The sequence below is a fragment of the Homarus americanus genome, unplaced genomic scaffold (genome assembly GCF_018991925.1).
Source record: "Homarus americanus isolate GMGI-L3 unplaced genomic scaffold, GMGI_Hamer_2.0 scaffold9514, whole genome shotgun sequence".
Classification (NCBI taxonomy): domain Eukaryota; kingdom Metazoa; phylum Arthropoda; class Malacostraca; order Decapoda; family Nephropidae; genus Homarus; species Homarus americanus.
In genome coordinates this window covers 692,928-717,160 of record NW_024728474.1, presented here as the reverse complement: position 1 = coordinate 717,160, position 24,233 = coordinate 692,928, and the positions used below count along the sequence as shown (strand labels likewise).

At 42.2% G+C, this 24,233-nt stretch overlaps 1 protein-coding gene across 2 annotated transcripts in view; it reads right to left on the bottom strand.

Moving 5' to 3' along the window:
• LOC121866102 (hemicentin-1-like) overlaps positions 1 to 24,233 on the bottom strand; it is a 58,052-nt gene that overhangs the window by 13,810 nt on the left and 20,009 nt on the right. For both annotated transcript variants that reach the window (XM_042365698.1, XM_042365699.1), the window contains exons 2-3: positions 2,171 to 2,261; positions 501 to 670 (exon numbers count right to left, since the gene is read on the bottom strand). In XM_042365698.1, coding sequence (XP_042221632.1) covers positions 501 to 670; positions 2,171 to 2,261 — 261 coding nt within the window. The remainder of the gene's footprint in view (positions 1 to 500; positions 671 to 2,170; positions 2,262 to 24,233) is intronic.

Here is a 24,233-nt window from a genome sequence, read left to right as displayed (position 1 = left end):
GGAAGAGGAAGAGGAAGAGAAGGAGGAAGAATGGAAGATGGTAACAAGGAAAAGATTAGTTGTAGGGAGGAGACAAATATGGATGGAGGAGGTTACTGTAGGTTACTATTAGTTCCCTACCTAATCTGATTTAATCTAAACTAACATTATAACCACTGGGATTAAAGCGTAGCCTTGATTAGAGTGAGGGCCCATTGTAAGTGGCGCATGTTGGTGCTTCTGGGACCTACAGCGTCATGCCTCGAAGGTGGTGAGCGACACAGGAGAGCGTCATGGTTAATGAGTGAGGAGAGACGGTCCTAGAGCTGACTCGCATATTGACTTGTTTCCGAGGTTGTGTGTTAGTCAGGGTCGGCGTTCATAGAGCTGCAAACCCACTTACAGAGCTGTTGATGAAGTTGTATGTCGTGTCAGTCACTCAGGCGTGACGAGGGTGCATGTCAGTCAGCCAGTCAGTCAGTCAGACATTGATGACAGTCATAAGAGTTGGTGTCACTTACAGAGTTATTGCCAAGGTTGTGGACGACGCAGGAGAGAAGGGCCGTCTTGGAGGCGGTGACGGTGACGTTGGTGGGCACGAGTGGGTCAAACACCGGTGGGAGGGTGGGCCCCGGGATGGTGGGTGGCGGCACTACGTGACGAGGTGCCCGTGACCATGACCACACACAACCTAAGAGAGAGGGAACAGGTGGGCGTCAGGTGATGGTGAGACACACACACACACACACACACATACACACACAGTACATTAAAACATATCACTGAATATACAAGGCCTCCATTCAACATGCCTCTACCAACACTATATATTAAAAAAAATACAAAAATTACAATCCTAACATACAGGAGACCATGTCAATTTTGAGCCAGACGTATAAGGCCTGGGGCGATATACCAGCTGTATACATAAGGCAAAAGACCCGTATAAACTGCTCCTGTGATTATATTGACGCGCCCAGTTCTTTTAAGAGTTGATGGTAAGCCCAGCCTGGTAATTACCCGCGTGTGTTGGCGTTTATTCCATTAAAGTAAAAATGTATGTTGTAATACGCTGTAAGGGCGACTGTGTTTACATTGGTTAATTGTGTTGTCTAAAGAAATATCTCACGAGGGTCTAGACTCCTCCCCCTGTCGCCTTAAAGAGAAAACGGACCATAACTCCCTGAATATGGAGGGAGACTTTTATAATTGTGCTCACGATAATCTTGTTAAATGAAGTTACAATCACATACTAAGTTTGGGGGGCATTTGTTATCTACTGTAACTACGAACAAGATCTTATCATTTACCAAAGTTGATCATAATAAACTTCTATTCGTTCACATATCTCCGACTGACTCACGGACCTGTTTCTTATAATCCATTAGGAAAGGAATCTTGCTGGGGCTCATCTACTGACTAGCTAATAATAATAATAGTAATAATAATAATAATAATAATAATAATAATAATAATAATAATAATAATAATAATAATAATAATAATAATAATAAAAGGTCAAAGATTAAGTCAAAGGACAATAGCGCACACTTACCACTTGGGGGGGGGGGGGTGTTCCCTAATGACAGTATTTTGTCGCGTATTACCTCAACTTACGAACCAAACACATATATAATTAATTGTTATGCTCTAGTGCGACTCACAAGGGTATATTGATCACCTCACCTTCTCCACTTCCTCGTACCGCTGCAGGTAACGTGTGAAGTGGTAAAGGTGTGGGTGGGTGTGACACAGTAAAGAGAGTGACACAATAAGGGTGTGACGCAGTAAGGGTGTGACACTTTAGAGGGTGTACACAGTAGGTGGGACACAGTAGAGGATGTGACAATGTACAAGGTGTGATATAGTAAGGATATGACACAGTAAAGGTTGTGGTACAGTGGAAGGTGTGACACAGTTGAGGGTGTGACACAGTAACGGTGTGACGCAGTAATGTGTGTGTGTGTGTGTGGGTCTATAGAATATTTACTTGGCTAAGTCCTCACACCTTGAGTCAACACACTTAACATTACAAGCTAAAGTAAACAACTCTCGTGCATGAGTTGGTAGAATGAACTTAAAACTAATGGATGAAATACATGTTAGTTACAATGTGTGACTGAGATAAGCAGGTGTTGTGATCTGGGGGTAATTAAGCCAGTGCCGAGTACATTACACAAGTTGGCCTCACCTGGCAGGTAGAGTAAGGTAGTCCACAACACCACAAGTGACATCACCGACGGTACTGCGGGGCGGGACGTCATCTTCTTGGCTGATGTCATCTGAGGAGGACAGTATACAGTATTAGTCTCTCTCTCTCTAACTTTTCATATAATACATGGTTTATCATACAGTCCCAAGCGTTAAAATTATATTAATATTAAAGGTGATTTGAACACAAGTCACACACCAACGAGGGAACATATAAGAGGTTATATCCCTTATTCGCTCTCAGTGTGTCAGTGTTGTGAGTGATACAAACTGTGGAGCTCTTCCTTTGTTTGGTTTTAATTGCTGTAGTGTACGTTATGACTCTCTTGTATATGAGAGATCATTTTCGCGGGACTCGCTCTTGTCAGTTGGGGCTCCACACTCTAGCCACTGTAACTGCTATAAACTGAGCTACTGTGACCCTAGTCAGTGTGGGGAGTAACGAGATAATTGGTGGTGGTGGCCTCGTCCAGGTCATGTGATGATTGTACACTCACACACACACAGTTTGTTTCTTTACGTCAAAATATAAATGCGACTTTTACCTTCAGTTTTCACCTTTTTAAAATAAGACAATGCTCCATTTCTCTCATTCCCATAGATAAAAGTTAATGGTTTAATTCTTTTACTCGTATATTAATTCAGTGTGGGGTAATGTGTCACTTCTTTCAGTTAAATGTTCCACTTCTGTCACTCAAACGGTCCACTTCTATTCCCCGTGTTCCACTTCTGTCACTCAAACGGTCCACTTCTATTCCCCGTGTTCCACTTCTATCACTCAAACGGTCCACTTCTATTCCCCGTGTTCCATTTCTATCACTTCTATCACATTAATAATTTCTTCCATCTATTATTCCTAAAGAACGAAATAAAAAAAAATCTCTACTTCTATCACTCGGTATGAAAGAAGGTCATTGAATGAAAAGTCACCATTAAACTTCGTTCCCATAATCACCTTCAATTATCACTGGACCGAAAATCCAATAATTGTGGAAATTGAGGGAAAAAATTTATTAGTGAGACAGTTATTCTTTACCATCAAACCATCATTATTTATTTTCCACTTGGCGTTTAGGAATAGAGATTTGTGTGGATAGAATGTGGGTAGGATGTGGATAGGATGTGGATGGTGTGTGGGTAGATTGTAGGCTGCGTAGAGTTTGTGGATAGGGTGAGAATAGTGTGGAGGGGTTTTTGTCGGATGGTGTGTGGATGTGTATGTGGGTTGTGTGAGTGGATAGTGTGTGGGTACGGTGTGGGTAATGAGCGTTTCGACGATATATCGCTTACTTTACATATTGTTTCGCGTTCACATGGTGACCCAGTCCTAGCTGACCCAGTCCTAGCTGACCCAGTCCTAGCTGACCCAGTCCTAGCTGACCCAGTACTACCGGGAACTAACCTAACTTGCCTTAACCTAATAACTGGAACGTAAATACATTAGGATTCGGGGCCACCGAGGGTCTCATCCATTAGGTCAGGGGTCCAATCGTAATGGTTAGGTTAAGTTAGGGTTCATCAGAACTGGGGCCCACCTGACCTACAGGGGCCCATCCGACCTACAGGGGTCCATCCGACCTACAGGGGCCCATCTGACCTACAGGGGCCCATCTGACATAGTGGAGTCCATCTAATTTATAGTGACACCATTTGACCACCTGGTTGTCAGCTTAATCACTGGGGCCCACTGACCACCTGGGGTCCGTTTGAGCTGGACCCATATTCACTAACCCTATACAGAGAGCAACAACAACATCCCCAGTGTGTTGTGGGATTAACTGGCTGGTGTACGTCAGGTGCAATGAGTTCACACTGGTCAGTTGGTCATGAATAGAATTGTCTCCAGTTTTTTGTGTACTGTGTGTGTGTGTGTGTGTGTGTGTGTGTGTGTGTGTTGGCTGCCTAGTAACACGGTTTAATAACAGTGATTTACAAGCCCAGTTGGTATGCGCTAACCATATGGAAGCAGCAGCCCGCTCGGACCTTCCCTGAGTTAACACAACACAGCGCGTGCAGAGAATCTTTGATGTGTTACTGATTTACTGTTCCTCGCCGAGTGCTTTTTGACAACCCTGTGAGCAAGGCGTCCATGTGTGAATTATTACTGTTTGAATGATCCCAAGTTCTAATGGGTACCCTGTGATAGTGGATGGCTGTGTTAATGGGTGATGATTCTAATGGGTGGCATTGTTAATGGATGCCGGTTCTAATAGGTGCCTCAGCTTATAGGTGCTTGAGCTAATATATGCCGGTTCTAATGGGTGGCTGTGTTAATGGGTGTCAGTGTTAATGTATCCAACTACGAATGGACTACAATGATAATGATTTCCAACCATTAATGGGCCCCAATCCTAACCTAATCTAACCTAACTTAACCATACCTAACCAAACCAAAACGTTACTGGACGGACGGACGGACGGACGCTTGGACACACAGACGGAGGGTTACCACTATATTCACCCCAGCAGGAAATGATAGGGCATGCGAATAAGCCGTGTGGGGGTTTAATCTACTACCTCAGCGAGCCAATAGTGGTAAGTGTTCACGTTTTTATGAACTGGTCTGAAAAAAGAGAGTAATTCTGGTAACGATAAATTTTGTGGGATGTATTGGGCTCCATTTACACTCCTGCCCGGCTAGTGTGTGTATGTGTGTGTATGTGTTTGTGTGTGTGTGTGTGTATGTGTATGTATGTATGTGTAATTTAATTAGCCAGTGTCTGTCTGTATGTAAATCCGACAGCAGAGAGGCTCAACACCAAATTCTCTTAATCTCATTTTCATTTAATTAACAAACCTGTATACATTCTCAGTAGGTAACATAACAACCGTACTGGAGGTTACGGTACAGGTGAGACTGGCACTTTGTCCTTATTCACCTCACCTAACCTAACCTTGACCCATTAGGATTACGTGGACTCGTCGGCATTGGAATAAGGCCCAATTAGGAATGGCTCTCGTTAGGACTGCGGTATTGTTCCGATGGCTTAGTGTAGGTTAGGTTAGGTCGAGGGCCCACTCTTCCTGTGGTTGTCCGCCTTTGTTGTAGTCACAGAACTGCTCCAAATTCGGGACAGTGTTGCAGAGTCTGGTGTGCAGTGTAACTTATGTGGCTCTGTTTGTCTGGTGTCTGTGTATCTGTCTGTCTGTCTTTCTGCCTGTCTGTCTGTCTGTCTGTCTGTCTGATGTCTGTATGTTTATCTGTAATTACTGCACGTCTATCTGTCTGTCCGTCCATAAGAGAGCTTCTCATTGCTTCAGCACGGCCGTCGTCACTCTTGAGGTGTTTGGTGATGGTTCTACAAGGATGAGGGGGGGGGGACATTTAATGGGGTGGATAAGAGCGCTAGTAACTGACACAGGCGGACCATTTAACGCTAACGTATCGAAAACAAACGTGACAGTATTTAAAAATGCAAAACCTGTGTTTAATAAATTCCATATAAAGCCGACAGTGTGTGGAGCTCCCTGACACGGGGCTGGTTCCCCTGTCGTACAACCTTCCTGCTTCAGATATCGTCACACTGGCTGGTGCTCGGCTTAGTGAACAGGTGTGGAAGGAGCATTTGTTTGAACTCTCTCCACTGTTGTTAAATACAAATATATTTTTTAATTAATTTTCTCCAGAGAAACTAACTTGTCCGCTATATAAATATAAAATATAAAACATTATATTGTTTTAATAAATTAATGTGGGGTCCGCTGGGGAAAGTGTGAAATACAGCACGTTGTCGGCGTAGCTTGTCGGGGGGTCATAACGAAGAATCATGGCGGCACTGCACTTGGCTATCTTTAATTTCCCATTTGTAAAGTTTATAAAGTTATACAGCAGTTCACAACTGGGTCAACCATGAACACCCTTTGCTCAAACCAGCGACCCTGAGGATAAGAGGAGAGCGCTGTATCCATCCAGCCGTTGCAGCCATTTAGATGAAGGATGCCATAAAGGAAGGGCGAGTGTCCGCCACATGATGGTAACTCTGGCCTGTAATGGCACAAAACACTGCTTCTTTAAGTCGCCCCGAAGTCTTGTCATATTTTCACACACAATGTTTGGCCAGAATCCATCCCTGTTAAAGTTATTGTGTTCACAGATCATGAGACGACGGACATTGGAACGGCCGGGCACATGGAGGAATCATGCCTTCTCATGTCTCTCCCGGGACGTTGAGTGGCAATAAATGTGAGTGAGAATTTTGTAAATTGTAGACAGTAAGTTTTCTCAAACGTTTACGCTTAGGTTGAAGTAACTGGGTCCAGTATTATTGTGAAACACCACACGTCTCACTTTGCATTGTAAGCAACAGCTGCTTCCTGCGGATAGCGAATCCCGGAGTAAGTTTTTATGGAGATGAGGAGAACATATGTAGACGTTTGAGTGTTTGTTGTACCTGTTTCCCACAGTCTTCAAGGATAAAATGCGTATGTGTGTATGTATGTATGTATAAATGTATGTATGTGCGTGCGTGCGTGAGTGCGTGCGTGCGTGTGTATATATATATATATATATATATATATATATATATATATATATATATATATATATATATATATATATATATATATATATATATATATATATATATATATACACAAAGACGTTCAGTTGCCCACTATACGTGTGGGCAACTGTACTTTAAATTGCAGTGTTTATTCCTGGAACATTTCTAGGCCACAACTTCGATATAAGGAAATGTCGGAATCTGCATAGTTTGCTAGCTACAGCACCTGAAAGTTATTAAAGTAATGATAGTGAGACTGGAGTGAAACAGCTGTAGATTTTTGTATAGTTTTATGCAAACAGCTCTACACAATGCTATACAGAGACAGAGGGATGGAGCTTTGAACATTTACTGTAGTGACGCAACTGTTTCTTACTGTGAAGGTACATAGAGTAAAACAAGTAACGCAAGGATTATGTGCGAAACAATATGACACCAGGGCCGAGGGATGGTGGAATATAAGTGTAAGATAATTAATGTATTGGTGTTGATATTATGCCGGTCTTGTGGGACGTAACTAATATGGCCCTACCATAGGTAGGTGGAAACCCTTGCCATAAAGGCACGCATACCAACCCTCCCGGGACATCAGGTGATGTATGGATCATTACGGAAGTCAGCAGACCTCCCTGCGCGATACTTTTTTACTGTGTACATACTGTACATAAAATTATGCAAAACTCTTTGGCAATACCACTCCCAATTTCACTATCATGACCTCAACTTGTGTCATGAGTTGTAGCTTGCAAACTGTTCGGATTTGGACATTTTGTTACATGTACGGTGTACCTTACATGTGTCCCAGGAATACGCTAATTAAAATATACAACTCGAACCATGTGTAGACGTCAGATCAAATATCACAGTTTATTATTAATTGGTTTACTTGATTACTTACTGATGGATTGACAAATGATTTAACTGATACCGTAATTTTTACTTGTTTCAGGTAGTGTCGGTGCATGGAATCCTAATTTTGACAACTGCTCGGAAGAAGGCATATATGTCGAATGGTTTATTGAAATCAAATCCGTTACTCAAACCCAGCTGAACTTCCGGACAACACAAGGAAAGGGTCCTTCATCAAAATACAGTATCAGAGGGTGGTAGAAAATGTTTAGAATTCTCCAACACAAGAAAAGGAATAATCATCCATGTATTCCTAATGAAATGGTCGATATGTTGTGTACAAGACCAAGGTTGCCAAACATCCATGCAATACAAATCAGGGTCATAGATGCAATAGTGATGGTTGTTGATGCTGGCATGCTTGAACACACATGGCGAGAAATTGAACATTGATTGGATGCTGTACGGGCGACCAATGCCATATATGTTGAAGTGTATTAAACGTATTAAACATGTATGAAAAACTTTAATAATTGTTCTGTTGCTAACACATTATTTCAGCTTTATCTTTTCTCTTTCCCTTCATTCTTCCCCCCCCCTCCTTCCTTCCATCCATCCTTCCCACCATCCCTGCTTCCCTCTCTGTTCCCTCGGGGCACCGGAATAGGACCTCGATCATCTCAGTAATTCCTCCCGGATTATACTGTGAGTCTGTTCTGTTGGAAGGGATTTTTATGAAACTGAAAAATCAATACAAACAATAAATATTGCCATGGGAATTGGTTATATGTCAAATGGGCTCCAGTTCCAGTAAACCCTAAATCTAATCGACCCCATATCTAATAAACTTCATTCCTAATAGGCCTCGGTCGAGTAAGGTGAGCATTATATTGATGTCATTCTTACTACAGGTAATACAACAACTTGCGGTCACGGTAATAGGTTGGCTAGTGCTGTATTTACCCACTGAATTATTTAAATGTCCTTGGAGAACTGGAGAGGATGGAAAGGTCCGTGTTCGAGGTATTTGCTCAACATGACAACCTTTAGGAGGTGTTATGTTGTTGCAGCCAGAAAGTATATCTTATCTGGTCTTATGTTCTCTCCTATATCTCTCAGCTGGGCTTAAGTTTTCTCTCAGCTGGAATTATGTTTTCTCTGTCGTTCTCAGTTGGGCTCATATTTTCTCTCTCTCTCTCTCTCTCTCTCTCTCTCTCTCTCTCTCTCTCTCTCTCTCTCTCTCTCTCTCAACTGGGCTTATGTTCTCACTATGTCTCTCAGCTGGGTGTCCACCTCTCTATCTCTCTCAACTGGGGTTTTATTCCTCTTTTAACTCTCTCATTTAGCCCTTGCTTCTCCATCAACCACCTACCTCCTCCTGCCACCTGACTCCAATGTCCTTCTTACCCTCACAGCCTCTCAACAAACTTCACAGTATTTCGTAAAAAAAAAGTCATAAGGATTTAAAGTAAATATATCATGTACCTCAACTGGTGTTAAGAAATAATAAAATAACAGCCTATTTTTGATACTTTTCGTTTGATAAAAAAACAAAAATATTCTCAACAAAATCAAAATCCAATTCCATTATGGCTGTTCTGGAGCTTACCTCTCACGCTGTGTATTTTTGGAGGGATATATTCCACGCATACATACATACATACATACATACATACATACATACAAACATACATACATACATACATACATACATACATACATACATACATACATACATACATACATAACGTGATTGTCACAGTACCTCATAGTTGCGTTGTTTCCTTGTTTACTTTCTACGTCACGTTTTCTTAATTGTTGTCTTAGTTGTTTCAGGTCATCTATATAAGACTCAGTACTAATGGTCATAACCATGACAACATATTCGACACCCAAGAACCCTCCTGATCTTCCTGCTGGAGACCTGTCACCTTCAGGAACACGGGAGAACACTGACCCAACCTCCACAGTGTTCCTACGACTCACTTGCTGTTCCCTAGTTTTATCCTGAGTAATAAACATGATAGAGGTAAAAGTGGGGGGACTCTCGTATTAACCAGGTATGTGTGACCTTGTATTTTTGGGGGGGAGGAAGCCATCTGACCCAGACTTTGTTCTCATACTCAGGTTTTAATAGAGAATTCTGTTGCTGGATGATACACTTATATCACGGGTCTTAGTTGATTGTATTTCCGAACGATTTTGTGGGATATGCTGGAATTGTTGATGACCCCGTTCCCTTCGTTGCCCCCTCCTCTCCTTCCCCTTCCTCCCCTTCCTCCCTATCCTTCCCCTTCCCCTTTCTCCCCTTCCCCTTTCTCCCCTTCCTCCCTCTCCTCCCCCTTTCCCCTCGCACCCGCACCCTCCCCCACGCACCCGCCCCTGCCTCACCACGACTGTAGTGTTTGTGGTGTACGTGTGAGGTAGGTAACCCTTCAGAGGAGGCTACAGTTCTTCATGATTACTTTCCTCGAGGGTTATAAGGAATGTGATAACACGAAAGATCTCTGGCAGCCCTATTGACTACATGACATTTTTGTAAACAACTTCGTAATTGATGTACAATATTGAACATAAACTGTAAAAGAACGTAGGATAATGATCGAAAATAACACGGAACGTACCTTATTGATCATGGATTGCAAACTATAAATTGGTGAACGTAAATCATAAAGGAACGGTCAGTGAAAAGTATTGAATGGAAAATTAATGAGAAATGAATAACTTAAAATATAATGGAAGTTAAATGACAGTATGAATAATTCAGAAGTAGTAAAATATGTGACGAATTTTGGGTAGTGAATGAAGGAGGGAGGGAAGGGAGGAGAGAAGGGAGGGAAGGAAGAAAAGGAGAGGAAAAAAGAGGACGAGAAGAGGAAGGAATAAAGGAGGAGTGAAAGAAACTAGGGAAGGAGAAGAGAGGGAAGAAGTGAGAGAGGTGGAAGGAGGAATAATGTGACTACTTGATATAAAAAATTCGATAATTATCCGAGGTCCTGAGAGTGTATTCATTACCTCATTAGCTAATTAAATATGCAACCACAACACCCACCTCTCCACACAGCCCCCTCTCCACACCCCCCAACCCCCTCTCCACACCCCCAACCCCCTCTCCACACACCCCAACCCCCTCTCCCACACACCCCAACCCCCTCTCCACACCCCCCCTCTCCACACCCCAACCCCCTCTCCACACACCCAGCCCCCCTCCCACACCCCAACCCCTCTCCACCCCAACCCCCCCTCTCCACACACCCAACCCCACACCCCCCCCCTCTCCACACACACCCTCCCACACACTCTCACACACCCCCCAACCCCCTCTCCACACACTCCCCCTCCAACCCCCCCCTCCACCTAACCTAACCCCAACACCTTCCACACAGCCACACCCGAGAGGCAGTTACCCCCCCTAACCCCCTATCACCTACCCTAAGTTACATGATGGTAAAGTTAAAGATGGTGGTAGTATTTAAAGTGTGGGTAAACAGAGACATTAAACGCTTACATTAATCTATATTTTATCCTCTTTGTCCACTGATCGGTTTAATGATACGTGAGACTGTGAGCGGCTCTTGTCTGTGCCACATTCATGTTGACCAGAAATTAATATACAGAAACAATATGTAGGATACAAGCGAGGTAGAGGGAACATGTGTGACCTCTTGTGACGTAACTAAGGAGACTATGTTTCTCGTGTGGATCCAGAGTGGTCCAGCCGGGGTTAAGTGAGGCAAAATGGGCCATAACTCCCCATCCGTGATCTTGTTGGCTTATATCCACACGGACACACACAGACGGGTGATGTTTCCAAGTCCTCGGTTACTCAGCTCAGATGTGAGGGTAGAGCATAGTGGAGATGACAGTAAATGATAAAAAGTGTGTTTATAGTGAGAGACAGACAGAAGTTTAGGTTGCATTTTCCTCTGTGTGTGTGTGTGTGTGTGTGCGTGTGCGTGCGTGTGTGCATGCGTGTGTTTGGGAGTTGTCAACACGAAAACTTTCACGGATATTGGTAGATGTGAACCAGACTTTGTATATATCACAAGAAGATCTCAGGTGAGTTCAAGGGTTAATTAGCCACCTCTGTTGTTATGGACCCGAGTCTTACCTGTTAGGGTGTGGCAGGGAAACTTGTCTGCCTCGACCCACTAACACAATCTCACTAATAACAGTACAGGACAAGAAATATTGACCCCATAAATTGGTTAAGTGATTTTAAAAGTTTATTATGAACTGCTTTACGTCGTAGCTGGGAGGGAATAGTGGATTTAGAAAGTAAATATTACATAATTACTGTCTGACATTTATACGGACAGATATCTAATCTCATTAACCGAACTCAGGACTGGAATCGTTAACCGAACTCCGAACTGGAATCGTTAACCGAACTCCGGACTGGAATCGTCAACCGAACTCCCGACCAAAGCCAAAATTCCATACTTGATTTATCTGTTTAGTTATTGCTGTCTAGGATTTGGTATAGCTTAATATGGGTTGGGTTAGGTTAGGTTAGAATAGGTAAGGGACGGGTAAGGTTAGGGTTTAGATTAGGTTAGGTTAGAATACGGACTGGTTAGGTTAAAATAGGGACGGGTTAGGTAAGGTTAATATAGTTCAGTTCAGAGGGCCAGGTGACGCAAGGAGTCATCGAGAAGGTGGACCCGTGGTGATGACATTTTCAACGAGAGGTAAAGTCGTGAGTGGCGGACCAAGAGTCTTCATTATGTTTAAAGGGGAGAGGTGTGTGTGTGTGTGTGTGTGTGTGTGTGTGTGTGTGTGCGTGCGTGCGTGCGTGCGTGCGTGCGTGCGTGCGTGTGAATTGATGGCTATGTACACTTAAAATATGTATGCGTGTGTGACCCTGTGTATGTATTGATCTGTGTATGTGCATGAGTAAAGATATAATTTTCATCTGGAGACTTTAAAGCATGCTTTTAGGATGTATTACACACACACACACACACACACACACACACACACACACACTCACACACACACACACACACACACACGTACGTGCACACGCACACACGTGACTTAAGTCACTTGGGACACCCACGCCAGAGCTGAGGACCATCTACAACGCCTTTATTCTCCCCAAACTAACGTATGCGTCACCAGCCTGGTCGTCTTCTCTCAACTCCACCCAACAACGTCAGCTAGAGAAGGTACAGAAAAGGGCCTGCAGAATCATGCTCGGCGCAGAATACTCCGGCTACACCAACGCTCTCTCCACCCTGGAAATGCCATCCCTCAGTGACCTCCACCACCAAGCACTGGAAAGGTTTGGCCGTGGACTACTGCACCACCCTCGTCATCGCCACCTCCTGCCACCTGCAGCCCCCCACCCAACTCGCGCAGTCCGCCACTACAACAAAATTCAGCCCATAAGAGCCCGCACCGATAGATATAAGAACAGCACCATCCCATCTATTGTTAAAATAATAAACAACTCCTGATTTATGTACTGTACAGCCCTGTAAATGTATTCAATGCATATTATATCATTATGTCTAAATCAAATGTAAGTCTGTATATTTTCAGCCACCGGCTGCAACTCTATAATAAACCGTTTATTATTATTATTGCACACACACACACACACACACACACACACACACACACACACACACACACACACACACACACACACACGTGCACACACACACACATACGCACACACAGTCACACACGCAGTCACTCACACACACACACATAATAATAATAATAATAATAATAATAATTATAATAATAATAATAATATTAATAATATTAATATTAATATTAATATTAATATTATTAATATTAATATTAATATTAATATTAATAATAATAATAATAATAATAATAATGATAATGATAATAATAATAAAGATATTCGAAATGGTAAGGAAAAGAAAACGTTATCTAGGGAACTCCATAATGGCCAAATGAGCTCCATAGGTAGGGTCTGTGTGAGGGCTCCATAGGTAGGGGGTCTGTGTGAGGTGTGTGCGAGTAACTTCAGGTGGCAGAAGGTGGCTGTAACGAGGGCGGTGCAGCAGCTTTGTTCCAGACTGGCTGATGAGTTCAAGTTGATGATGAGAGTGAGTTGAGAGAACCAGTTTACTGAGTGCCTCTTGATTGGTATAAAGAGTGAGAATAAGGCAGAAGAAGGCAAGGTGAGAGAGGTAAGTAATGAAGGTTGTGTTAATGCTCTTTAGTTCAGAGCCAGAGAGTCTAAGAGTCTGGAGACGACGAAGGATAGGGAGACTGTAGGTGGGAGAGCACCTGTCGGGGGTTTACTGCGTGTGAATTAGTTTCTAATGATCCTGGGAGTTAGATGGTTAGGTTAGGTCAGGTCAGGTCACGTCACGTCACGTTACGTTGTAGTGATCCTGAGGAGTTGCGTGTTGTGTGAGTAAAGCTTTAGGGCGTAATGCAGTTCACTCACTTTCTCTTAAATGTTTAAATGTATGATCAAACTACACAAGTAGTGTGCGTATTGGTATCATGGTACACACATAGTTGCCACACACACACACACACACACTGATGGGAGTGTGCGTGTTGATATTATTATGCACACATGGCTGGCAATGTACGAGTTAGTATCATGGTACACACAGCGTCGTGTGACCTGGGTCTTTCTTCCTCGTTGTTTGAGAGAGTTGGTGTAGTCGATAGTGTGTACAATGGGATTACCTTTCCACTGTGTGTGTGTGTGTGTGTCTGTGTGTGTGTGTGTGTGTGTGTGTGTGTGTGTGTGTGTACGCGCCCCAACCTTGCCGGTATCTGTCGTGTGCATAGTATCAGTTGTGTCATAACTTGATTCATTAATTATCTCACACTTGACCTCTACTCTACTCTACTCTACTCTACTCTACTCTACTCTACTCTACTCTACTGTATACTGACCAGCACTACCCCAGCCCCCCCTCCTTGTGTGGTTGAAGTAGTGATGGTATAATAAATTTCTCTATTTTTCATATTTTTCAGACTTTTTGTCAATACACTGTGACTCTTGTCCGCTCTGACCCGATTGTTCGCTTTATTTGTCTCGGGAAGAAAAATTAATGTAATTTTTTTGTGATGTTATTGATCACCATTGAAGGGCAGGGCGAGTTTATCATCATTTGTTAACTGTGTGTTGGCTCAGTAATAAAGATTATAATTACATAAACAAAATATAACTTACTTCCATAGTCAGTGTTATGTCGTGTCTGTCATAATGCCTTTAACGTAATAATAATAATAATTAATAATAATAATAATAATAATAATAATAATAATAATAATAATAATAATAATAATAATAATAAAAGAAGAATAATGGAAGCGATAAAGTTAGATTAAGTTAGATATGTTAATGTAGGTTAATGTATATGTCAAACTGAGTTACATTAAGTTCATTTAGTTATGTTAAATTAGCTTTGGGTAGATAAGTGTACGAAAGAATAAGTTCGACTGGATTAAGTTCCTTTAGGCTGAGTTAGGTCAAAGTTCATTTATGTTGACCTAGTTTAAGTAAGGTTCAATTATGTGGTTTTATTAGGATTGTTTTTCGCCCCAAAGAATTTCTGGTTAAAGTAAACAAAATACTAGCGAGTCGGAGGGGGGGACCTAATTAAACTCGGTCTGTTTCTGTCAATACTGCTGTCTCCCTCCCTGTCCTCCCTCACGGCTGTCTCCTCCCTCACGGCTGTCTCCTCCCTCACTGCTGTCTCCTCCCTCACTGCTGTCTCCTCCCTCACTGTCTCCTCCCTCCTGCTGTCTCCTCCCTCACTGCTGTCTCCTCCCTCACGGCTGTCTCCTCCCTCACGGCTGTCTCCTCCCTCACTGCTGTCTCCTCCCTCACTGCTGTCTCCTCCCTCACTGCTGTCTCCTCCCTCACTGCTGTCTTCTCCCTCACTGCTGTCTTCTCCCTGTCCTCCCTCACTAGGTCTCTCTACCCTCCCTCACTGGGTTAACTTAGGTGAGGGCAAGTAAAATTAAGTCAAAGAGTGCCTTAAGGCAGCTTATAAGTAGATTACTAAAGTTAGTTACGGTTAGGTCTAAGTTGAATTAGGTTTGGTTAACTTAGCATAAGTTATGTTAGTTTAGGTGAGGTTTAGGTTAGAATAGGTGAGGATAAATTCGGCTAACATAGTGTTATAATGGGATTAATATTTACATTATAGCAGGTAGGGGAATGCAGAGGCTGTACCTGCTATGAGGTGGTCATTTAAAAGTAGTGCTTCCCCAAGTGTTCGTAGCATCGTGAAAACTCAACTCCTTGGCTAAGCGCTGGGAGTCAAAATAGCACTTACTGGGGAGACACCGTCTTTAAAAAGTGCGAAAGGAAGGTCTCTCTCTCTCTCTCTCTCTCTCTCTCTCTCTCTCTCTCTCTCTCTTTCTCTCCCTCTCTCCCTCTCTCTCTCAAGGTCCTGCTCCAGTGATTCAAGTTTTTTCTTAATATTTACTCTGTCCAAAAATGTAAATGTCATCTCCCTTCGCCTGCCTTTCCCCAGAGAGAGAGTAAAAAAAAAGAGAGAGTGGGAGGGAAAATCGAGAGAGTGAAAAGAGATGAAAAAGAGATACAGGGAAAAAAGTGTGAGTGAAGAAAGTAAAAAGAGAGAAAAAAAAAGAGTGAAAAGAGAGATTGAAGAGAACATACTGACGAGAGAGAGAGAGAGAGAGAGAGAGAGAGAGAGAGAGAGAGATCAGAGATGCACTGGTGGTTCGCCTCATAATAAATTAATTCATGTTCGTGTATATCAGCTGCCAGGTGTAAAGTGTCATCACCATTGATCCCTTTATGTACAAGCGGCGAGGGGGAACTTCAGTACCATTTGATTATCTGTTAATTAGATGTTAGTACCAGTGATTGATGTGTATGTATCTCTGGAACAGCTCTCTCAAAATCTTACTCTGATGTTGTCTTCAAGTTATGAGAATTAGGATTTGTTTATTAACTTGGAAGGTGTATCGGTTATATTCATCTATGCAGGTGTGGTGTGTGTGTGTGGTGTGGTGTGGTGTGGTGTGGTGTGGTGTGGTGTGGGGTGGGGTGGGTGGGGTGTGGTGTGTGGGGTGGGGTGGGGTGGGGTGGGGTGGGGATTTAAGGGCGTTATATCTTGCATGTGATTGAAGTTGTGTTAATTATGTCTTTGTTATTTAAACCATGAGAGTTACATAAGCGTATTTACTGACAATTTCCCTATAACTTCTATAATAATAACAAACACTTAAATTTTACTGCCTCTATGTATATTACAATCTATCTTAAATTACCGGTGTGATGGGGCTTTAATACCCCCTCACTCTTGAGAGATTGTTTTATTGAGTGGAAAGGATTTTTTTTCATAAATTTAACCCTTGAAAGTTCTCTTAGATATTTATTCTTGTATTTATTAATGTCTCTGAGAGTAAGAAAGTATCTAAGGTCAAGCGAGTATCTCAGGTCAAACGAGTATCTACGAGGTCAAGCGAATATCTTCATTGCACTCGTTACTAATACCTATGAAGTCAAGGCGAACAGTGTCATTAATATCCCCCTAACTGCGTATATCTGCAGCATAACACATGGCCCGATACAGTTATAATACAGTATACATATGTGGTGTAGATATGTATCATAAAATCCCCTACACCTGGTATGGTTTTGAAGGTCAATAGGTCAAAGGTCACAGCATTGAAAGAGGCACTACCCATCTTGGCACTCCTCTCGCGTTTGTTCTGTTCTTTAGGTTATGGCAGCTACACTCGTCTCAGATCAAGTGATGAACTAACTTGTTATTACAGAAAAGTTGATAGACGCCAACTTAACCTCATTTACCCTAACCAGACTTAGCCAAATCTAAGCTAATTTAACCTAACCTAAATTAGACTAACCTGACTTAGCTTAACTTCAACCAGCTTAACTTAATCTAACCAAACTTAACCTAAGCTAACCAAAGTAAACCTAACCCATATAATCCTAAAACATAATCTACTGTTAACTTATCCTAACATAAACCAATCTTCCCTTCAGTACCCTAACCTAGAGGAGTCATTTTGCCACATTATTTACAAGGAGAGCGTGGAAGACATGGGGAGAAGGAGGAGGGGGGGCAGACCAGGCGTAGAGAAAGAGTGGAGGAGGAGGGGCAGACCAGACGTAGAGAAAGAGTGGAGGAGGAGGGGCAGACCAGACGTAGAGAAAGAGTGGAAGAGGAGGGGCATACCAGACGTAGAGAAAGAGTGGAGGAGGAGGGGCAGACCAGACGTAGAGAAAGAGTGGAGGAGGAGGGGCAGACCAGACGTAGAGAAAGAGTGGTGGAGGAGGGGCAGACCAGCGTTGATAATAGGTCATAACTCGCCCAAAGAAGGCGGGAATAGGGTGATAAATGACCTCTTTTGAAACAGTGGTCATGTGTGTATACGTGACAAATTATATAAAAATTCATGGCTAGTTGTTGAAGTTATCGATGTCACAGTGGCTAGCATTCACCCCCTCCCCAGGGACACAAAGTTGCCCTAACTCACTGGAACGTGGCGAGAAGATATTGACCATTGAACACGTCGGAAAGGTTCACAAGAGACAACATTCTGCCAAAGCTAAAAGTTACTACGTTGGGTTAATATTAATTTTCCCCCATAATGTCATTTCTTTTTCTAACCCTTATAGATTGGTTAGTTTTGGTTAGGTTAGGTTAGTTTTGGTTAGATTAGGTTAGTTTGAGTTAGGTTAGGTTAGATTAGATTAGGCTAGAAATGAGGAAAAGACTAACAATTGCCATTTGTTGTTAAGCTGTTATGTCAACTCACACAGACGGACGGACAGGAAGCCAGTAATAACATTCCCTTCCTTTACCTAAATGGCGCATAAACGACCTAAATTGTTAACTTCATCCTAATGTAAACATTCAACCAAACGAAGAATTTTAAAGCTTAGAATATACAAAAATATTACTCTTAAAATTAGCGAAAGAAATAGTTTACTTCCTTCGCAAAATACAGTATACAGTAGACAGGTCATCAGTTCGTTGTTAATTCCTTTTCCACCAAGGTTGGAGTGAGGCATTTGAATAATGAACTGTGTCGTGTATTACATTACGCAGTATAAACAGGTGACAGTGAGCCTTAGTGACAGCGTTAATGTTATATTCCTTTTTTCTCTTCATGCCCGAGATTATATATTCCTCCTCATGTCTTATATCCGGGTTATGGTGCTGTGTATGTCTTATATCCAGGTTATGGTGCTTTGTGTGTCCTATATCCAGATTATGGTGCTTTGTTGGTCTTATATCCAGGTTATGGTGCTGTGTATGTCTTATATCCAGGTTATGGTGCTGTGTATGTCTTATATCCAGGTTATGGTGCTTTGTGTCGGTGTTGACAGAAACAATTGTTGTTGTTGTTTTTTTAACTCAAAACCATTGTTTTTTTTATTTTTTTATTTGTGTTTTTTAATAAAATGTATATAAAGGTGATTTACAACTTACGGGCACAGCGTAAATGTCCTTTTAAATATTCTAAATATCTATAATTATTTCAAGGGTTATTTATTAACACTAATTACCCATATTATTCAGTTGTAAACCCAGATCCTTAATCAGCATGTAAAGTAGTACATTTGTATGAAATTTGGACAAAATCCTTAGTATGACCCCAAGTGCCGAAACAAAAGGTTTTGAATTCAAACAAAATTTTTATATCGTAAAGATAGTCTATATTTTTATGGAGATAATTTAAAACTTACGGGCACAGAGTAATTGACTGTTTACTATCTTAAGAATGCAGGCGGAGTGGTGTGTGTGTGTGGTGGGGGGGGGGGTGTGTTGAGAGGCGTGTGTGTCAAGGTGCCGTGGGTGTTGTGTGTGTGCAGGGGGGAGGGATGAGAGGGTGTGTGTGTGTGTGTGTGAGATGCCGTGGGTGTTGTGTGTGTGGGGGGGGGGGTGTGTGTGTGCAGAGGTGCCGTGGGTGTTGTGTGTGTGTAGAGAGGTGCTAAAGTATGTTTGAAAGTTGTTGTTGATGTAGAGAGTCTGTGGGATGGTGGAGCAGTATTTATGAATCTTGGAGTCAATATTTTTACTGTGTTTATATTTCCATCACCGAGTGTTATTAGCGGTAAATACTATCATTATCTTCCCATTATCTTCATTGTCTCCTTGACCTCACTCACGCTTTCTCTGACCTGCCTGCCAGTGTGACCTATCGGAATAAACTGCCTGAGTGTCCTGTTAGTCTGTCCTGTAACACTCACCTAGGCTCACCTACCCGGACTCCCAGACACTCAGAAAGGAAAACACCCGGACTCACACACACACACACACACACACACACACACACACACACACACACGTGCCTTAACGATTGCACAAACAAGGTAGATTCACAACATATGACGCAGGTATTAACATGATTATATTACCCAAGGGATGATAGCGGGGTAATTCAGCGAGTGTTATAATCATTCCTTGCAATCTGATACTAAAGTGCGTGTGTTTAGAGCCCATTAAAGGGAATTAATATCATTACGGACAGCAGTGATTCCCAGTGGTCATGTAAGGTGACCTAACCTATCCTAACCTAACCTAACCTAACCTAACCTAACCTAACCTAATCTAAGGTATACTATCCCTGATCCTACCCTAACCTAACCTAACATAACTTGTCCCTAACTTAACCTACTCTGACCTAATCTCTTTATAACCTACCCTATCCCAAACCTAACTTAACTCAAGCTAATCTACCCCTAACCCTTCCCTAACTAACCCTACCCCTAACCTTTACCTGCCCCTAACCCAGCCAAAACCTAACCTAACCAAAAGTACAAAAGAGATGGAACAACAAAAGCCACCCAGGTAGTACCGCGTAGAACAAAGACCTGACAAGTTTTCCCACTACATAATTTATTGGCTAAAGAAAAATAAAATATTCTCTCGTCCAGTAACCACCTTCTACAACTACAACCTTCTACAACTACAACCTCCTACAACTACAACCTTCTACAACTACAACCTTCTACAACTACAACCTCATAATTACAACCTCCTACAACTACAACCTCATAATTACAACCTCCTACAACTACAACCTCCTACAACTACAACCCTCTACAACTACAACCCTCTTCAACTACAACCTTCTACAACTACAACCTTCTACAACTACAACTACAACCTTCTACAACTACAACCTCCTACAACTACAACCTCCTACAACTACAACCTCCTACAACTACAATCTCCTACAACTACAACCCTCTACAACTACAACCCTCTTCAACTACAACCTCCTACAACTACAACCTCCTACAACTACAACCTCCTACAACTACAACCTCCTACAACTACAACCTCCTACAACTACAACCTCCTACAACTACAACCTCCAATTTCTCTCACCATCCTGAAGACCCCTGATAACGCATCCTGCTTGGTCCTTCTCCTCTCCTTCAGGTGTGGTCATATGTCGAAGTCAAGAGCGAGATACTGACCTAATCTGATGGTGGGTGAAGACAAATGCCTCCCCTGTGAATCCTGCTGATTTTCGTGAATTTTTCGAGAGCTGGTAAGAATTTTTTGATGGTTGGTGAGAATTTTTCGAGGGCTGGTGAGAATTTTTCGAGGACTTGGTGAGAATTTTTCGAGGACTTGGTGAGAATTTTCCGAGGATTTGGTGAGAATTTTTCGAAGGCCTTTTTTTTTTAAGATTTGGAGGTGGTGATGATTCTGTGTTGGTTCTCATAGTGTTGTTGAGAAGAATTGGATGGTTGTGTTTTGTGTTGTTGTGATGGGTCTCTCGTTTTCTTTCTCTTTTCTCTCTCCTCTCTTATTTCTCGTTCCCTTCCCTTTCCTCCCATCTCTTCCTTTCCCTTCCCTATCCATCTAGTAAGAGTGACGACAATATTAAGATGTAGATATAATAAGAAGCGATCAACAATTGCACTGTACTAAGCACCACCCTAACCTAACCTAACCTACGCTCACCATTACGACCATTAATAACTGATTCTATTACATCTATGACTCCCTTTTTTTTAACCATTAACACTAAGAGTTCACCATCGTTAACGTCTCCTGCACCATTAAGTTTTGAGACCATTAGAACTGGCGCCTATTAAAATTGGAGTTCCTTTTAAACATTCACTTAGAACTGACCAGCACTGACGTCTTGTACAGGAGAGGAAGGTGTTACCTTAGAGGCTGGTGGCAGGAAGGTACGATAGCCAGATGAAAATTGCTTGTGGCGATAAAGAAGAAAGGAATGTAGTAAGAGAGGAGAAGAAGTGGAGGGAAGGGGGGAGGAAAAGGAAGAGGGAGTTAAAATGGGAAAAAAGTCCGTAATAGGTGAGAGAGAGAGTCATATTAAAGAGACTAATAGCGGCTGCGGGTACATTACTCACAAGTAAATCTTATAATTAAGCAAGTTTATATCGAAGACATAATAGTCGAGGAGTCTTGTTTCACCCTCACTACAGGTGACCTATACCAGCTGGAGGCTCTCATGAGTCTTCTTATACAGCAGTTTTATCTTTTAGAGAGTCCAGGGAGAGGCTGTATCCTCCTGCGTCAGACCAAGAGTGATGCTGTATCCTCCTGCGTCAGACCACGAGTGATGCTGTATCGTACTGCGTCAGACCAGGAGTGATACTGTATCCTCCTGCGTCACACAGATACTCCAGTGTTTTTTAAGTCTGACTCTACCTCAACTACCTCTCAACACAAGGACTGGCATCCATCTGACCTCACTGCTGCACATTCCTCACTCACATTGTTCTCGTGTGTTCGTGTGTGTGTGTGTGTGTGTGTGTGTGTGTGTGTGTGTGTGTGTGTGTGTGTGCGTGTGCGTGTGTGTTGTTTTTATACTCGAGGCAATTGTAACGAGAATCCCCCAACTACTGACAACTATTTCTTTGAAGACCTGAAAGTTACATTCACTGGATATCTTTGAAAATTTTTGTGATAACATGTATTCAGGGTTCAAGAAATCACCAAGTTAAATGATATCACATCGAGAGAGTGTACACCTTAGCATATATAGAGGCCTTGTTAGTGATATGCAGAAGACAACAGATGAAACCTTTTTTAATTTACTAACTATTCTATGGTCATTCCCCGCTAGGCTTGTGTGTGTGTGTGGGTGGGTGGGTGGGTCGGGGGACGGCTCATCTCTCTCTCTCTCTCTCTCTATTCCGTGTTATTAATATCTGCCACGCTTATTATATTTACTCCTCTTCCACTGAGATGAATCAAGGAACACAGCAGAAACTCAAAGAAAAGAGGAGATTGGAAAGGGACGTAATAAAGAAAGTGAAAATAAATTGCAGGGGTAGTAACTGTGGAGGAGGAGAATTCGAAGAAAATAAATAAGAAGAAAATTCGTTAAAAAATGAGGAAGACAAGAGTAGGTAATAAAAAAGGAAACATATGAGAGAAGCAGAGGAAGATGAACACTTAAGTGAGAGATATGATTGAAGAAATGAGAAAGATGAGAATAAGTGAAAGAAGACAGAAAACCGATAAATTATGAGAGAGAGAGAGAGAGAGAGAGAGAGAGAGAGAGAGAGAGCCGAGTAAAGGAACCCACAACACAAGATGACACTGACAAAGAATAAGAAAACGCCCCAGGAGTCACCCACAGCCTCAACACCTCACCTCCCTGCCAATTCTTCACCATATCTGAACAATGACGAGACAGAAAACGTAAAATTCATGACTTGTGATGTAATGTACTTTTTTTCCCTCTTTTTTTTTTCTCACTAACTAAAAAACTTTATGGTCCTCATAACGAATGTAACAAGTGACTCAAAGTAGCTTATTTGTTTTCATATAAATTCGAAAATACAGATGATGCTGAAGTCGGCTTAATGCGCCACACATGTTTGTTATATTTTCGAAAGCCCCCAGTCCCTGTATTTAAGGTATTTAGTGATGCTTATTAATGAGAGCGTCCGCGTTCTTGGGAGGGAGAGGGGAAGAGGGAAGGAAAGGGTAAAGGAGATAGTGGAAGGAAAGGAGGGGGGGGGGATGGATGGAGGGAGAGGGAAGGACAATATCTCTGCCAAGTTTCAAGATAATCTATTCACATCGTCAGGAATTATCGTATTCGCATTAAGGTCTGGCCAAGAGTGCATGTGGGAGATGACAGCGAACGATGCTCTTATAACACGGAATATATTTTTTTATTCGAGATTATGATAGTTTTCTGTGATTCTAATTTGACTTTTAAAGTACCCAACATGCCAACACGACTGACGTAATTTTTTCATCAGTTTTACATCATCATTGAGTGTGTTCCTTTCTTTTGACTAATGAACACAATGTAAAGGAGTCTTTTAAATACTTTATCTCTCTACATCATCATTATCCTCCAGTTTTCTTCAATTCCTTCCTAAGACAATACTTCCATCTCAATCTTCGTCTTCCTTCACCTCTTCCACCAATACATCCGTTCTCCTCTCTCGTCTTTACTCCTCCACTTGCTTCACATCTCCCGCCCACCTCGGTCTACCCTTCATTAAATTCCATTCTATACCAATCGTGGGTGTGTGTGTGGTGGGACTGCTTGATCCGGGGATGACAGTAAGAGCGGGCCGGGGGCATGTGTCCAACACCTCCCTATAGACGATGCTAAACTCTATTATACTTTGCGTACTGACTCTCTCTCTCTCTCTCTCTCTCTCTCTCTCTCTCTCTCTCTCTCCACTACTAGGATCAGGTGGCAGTGTATAATGAGATAAGT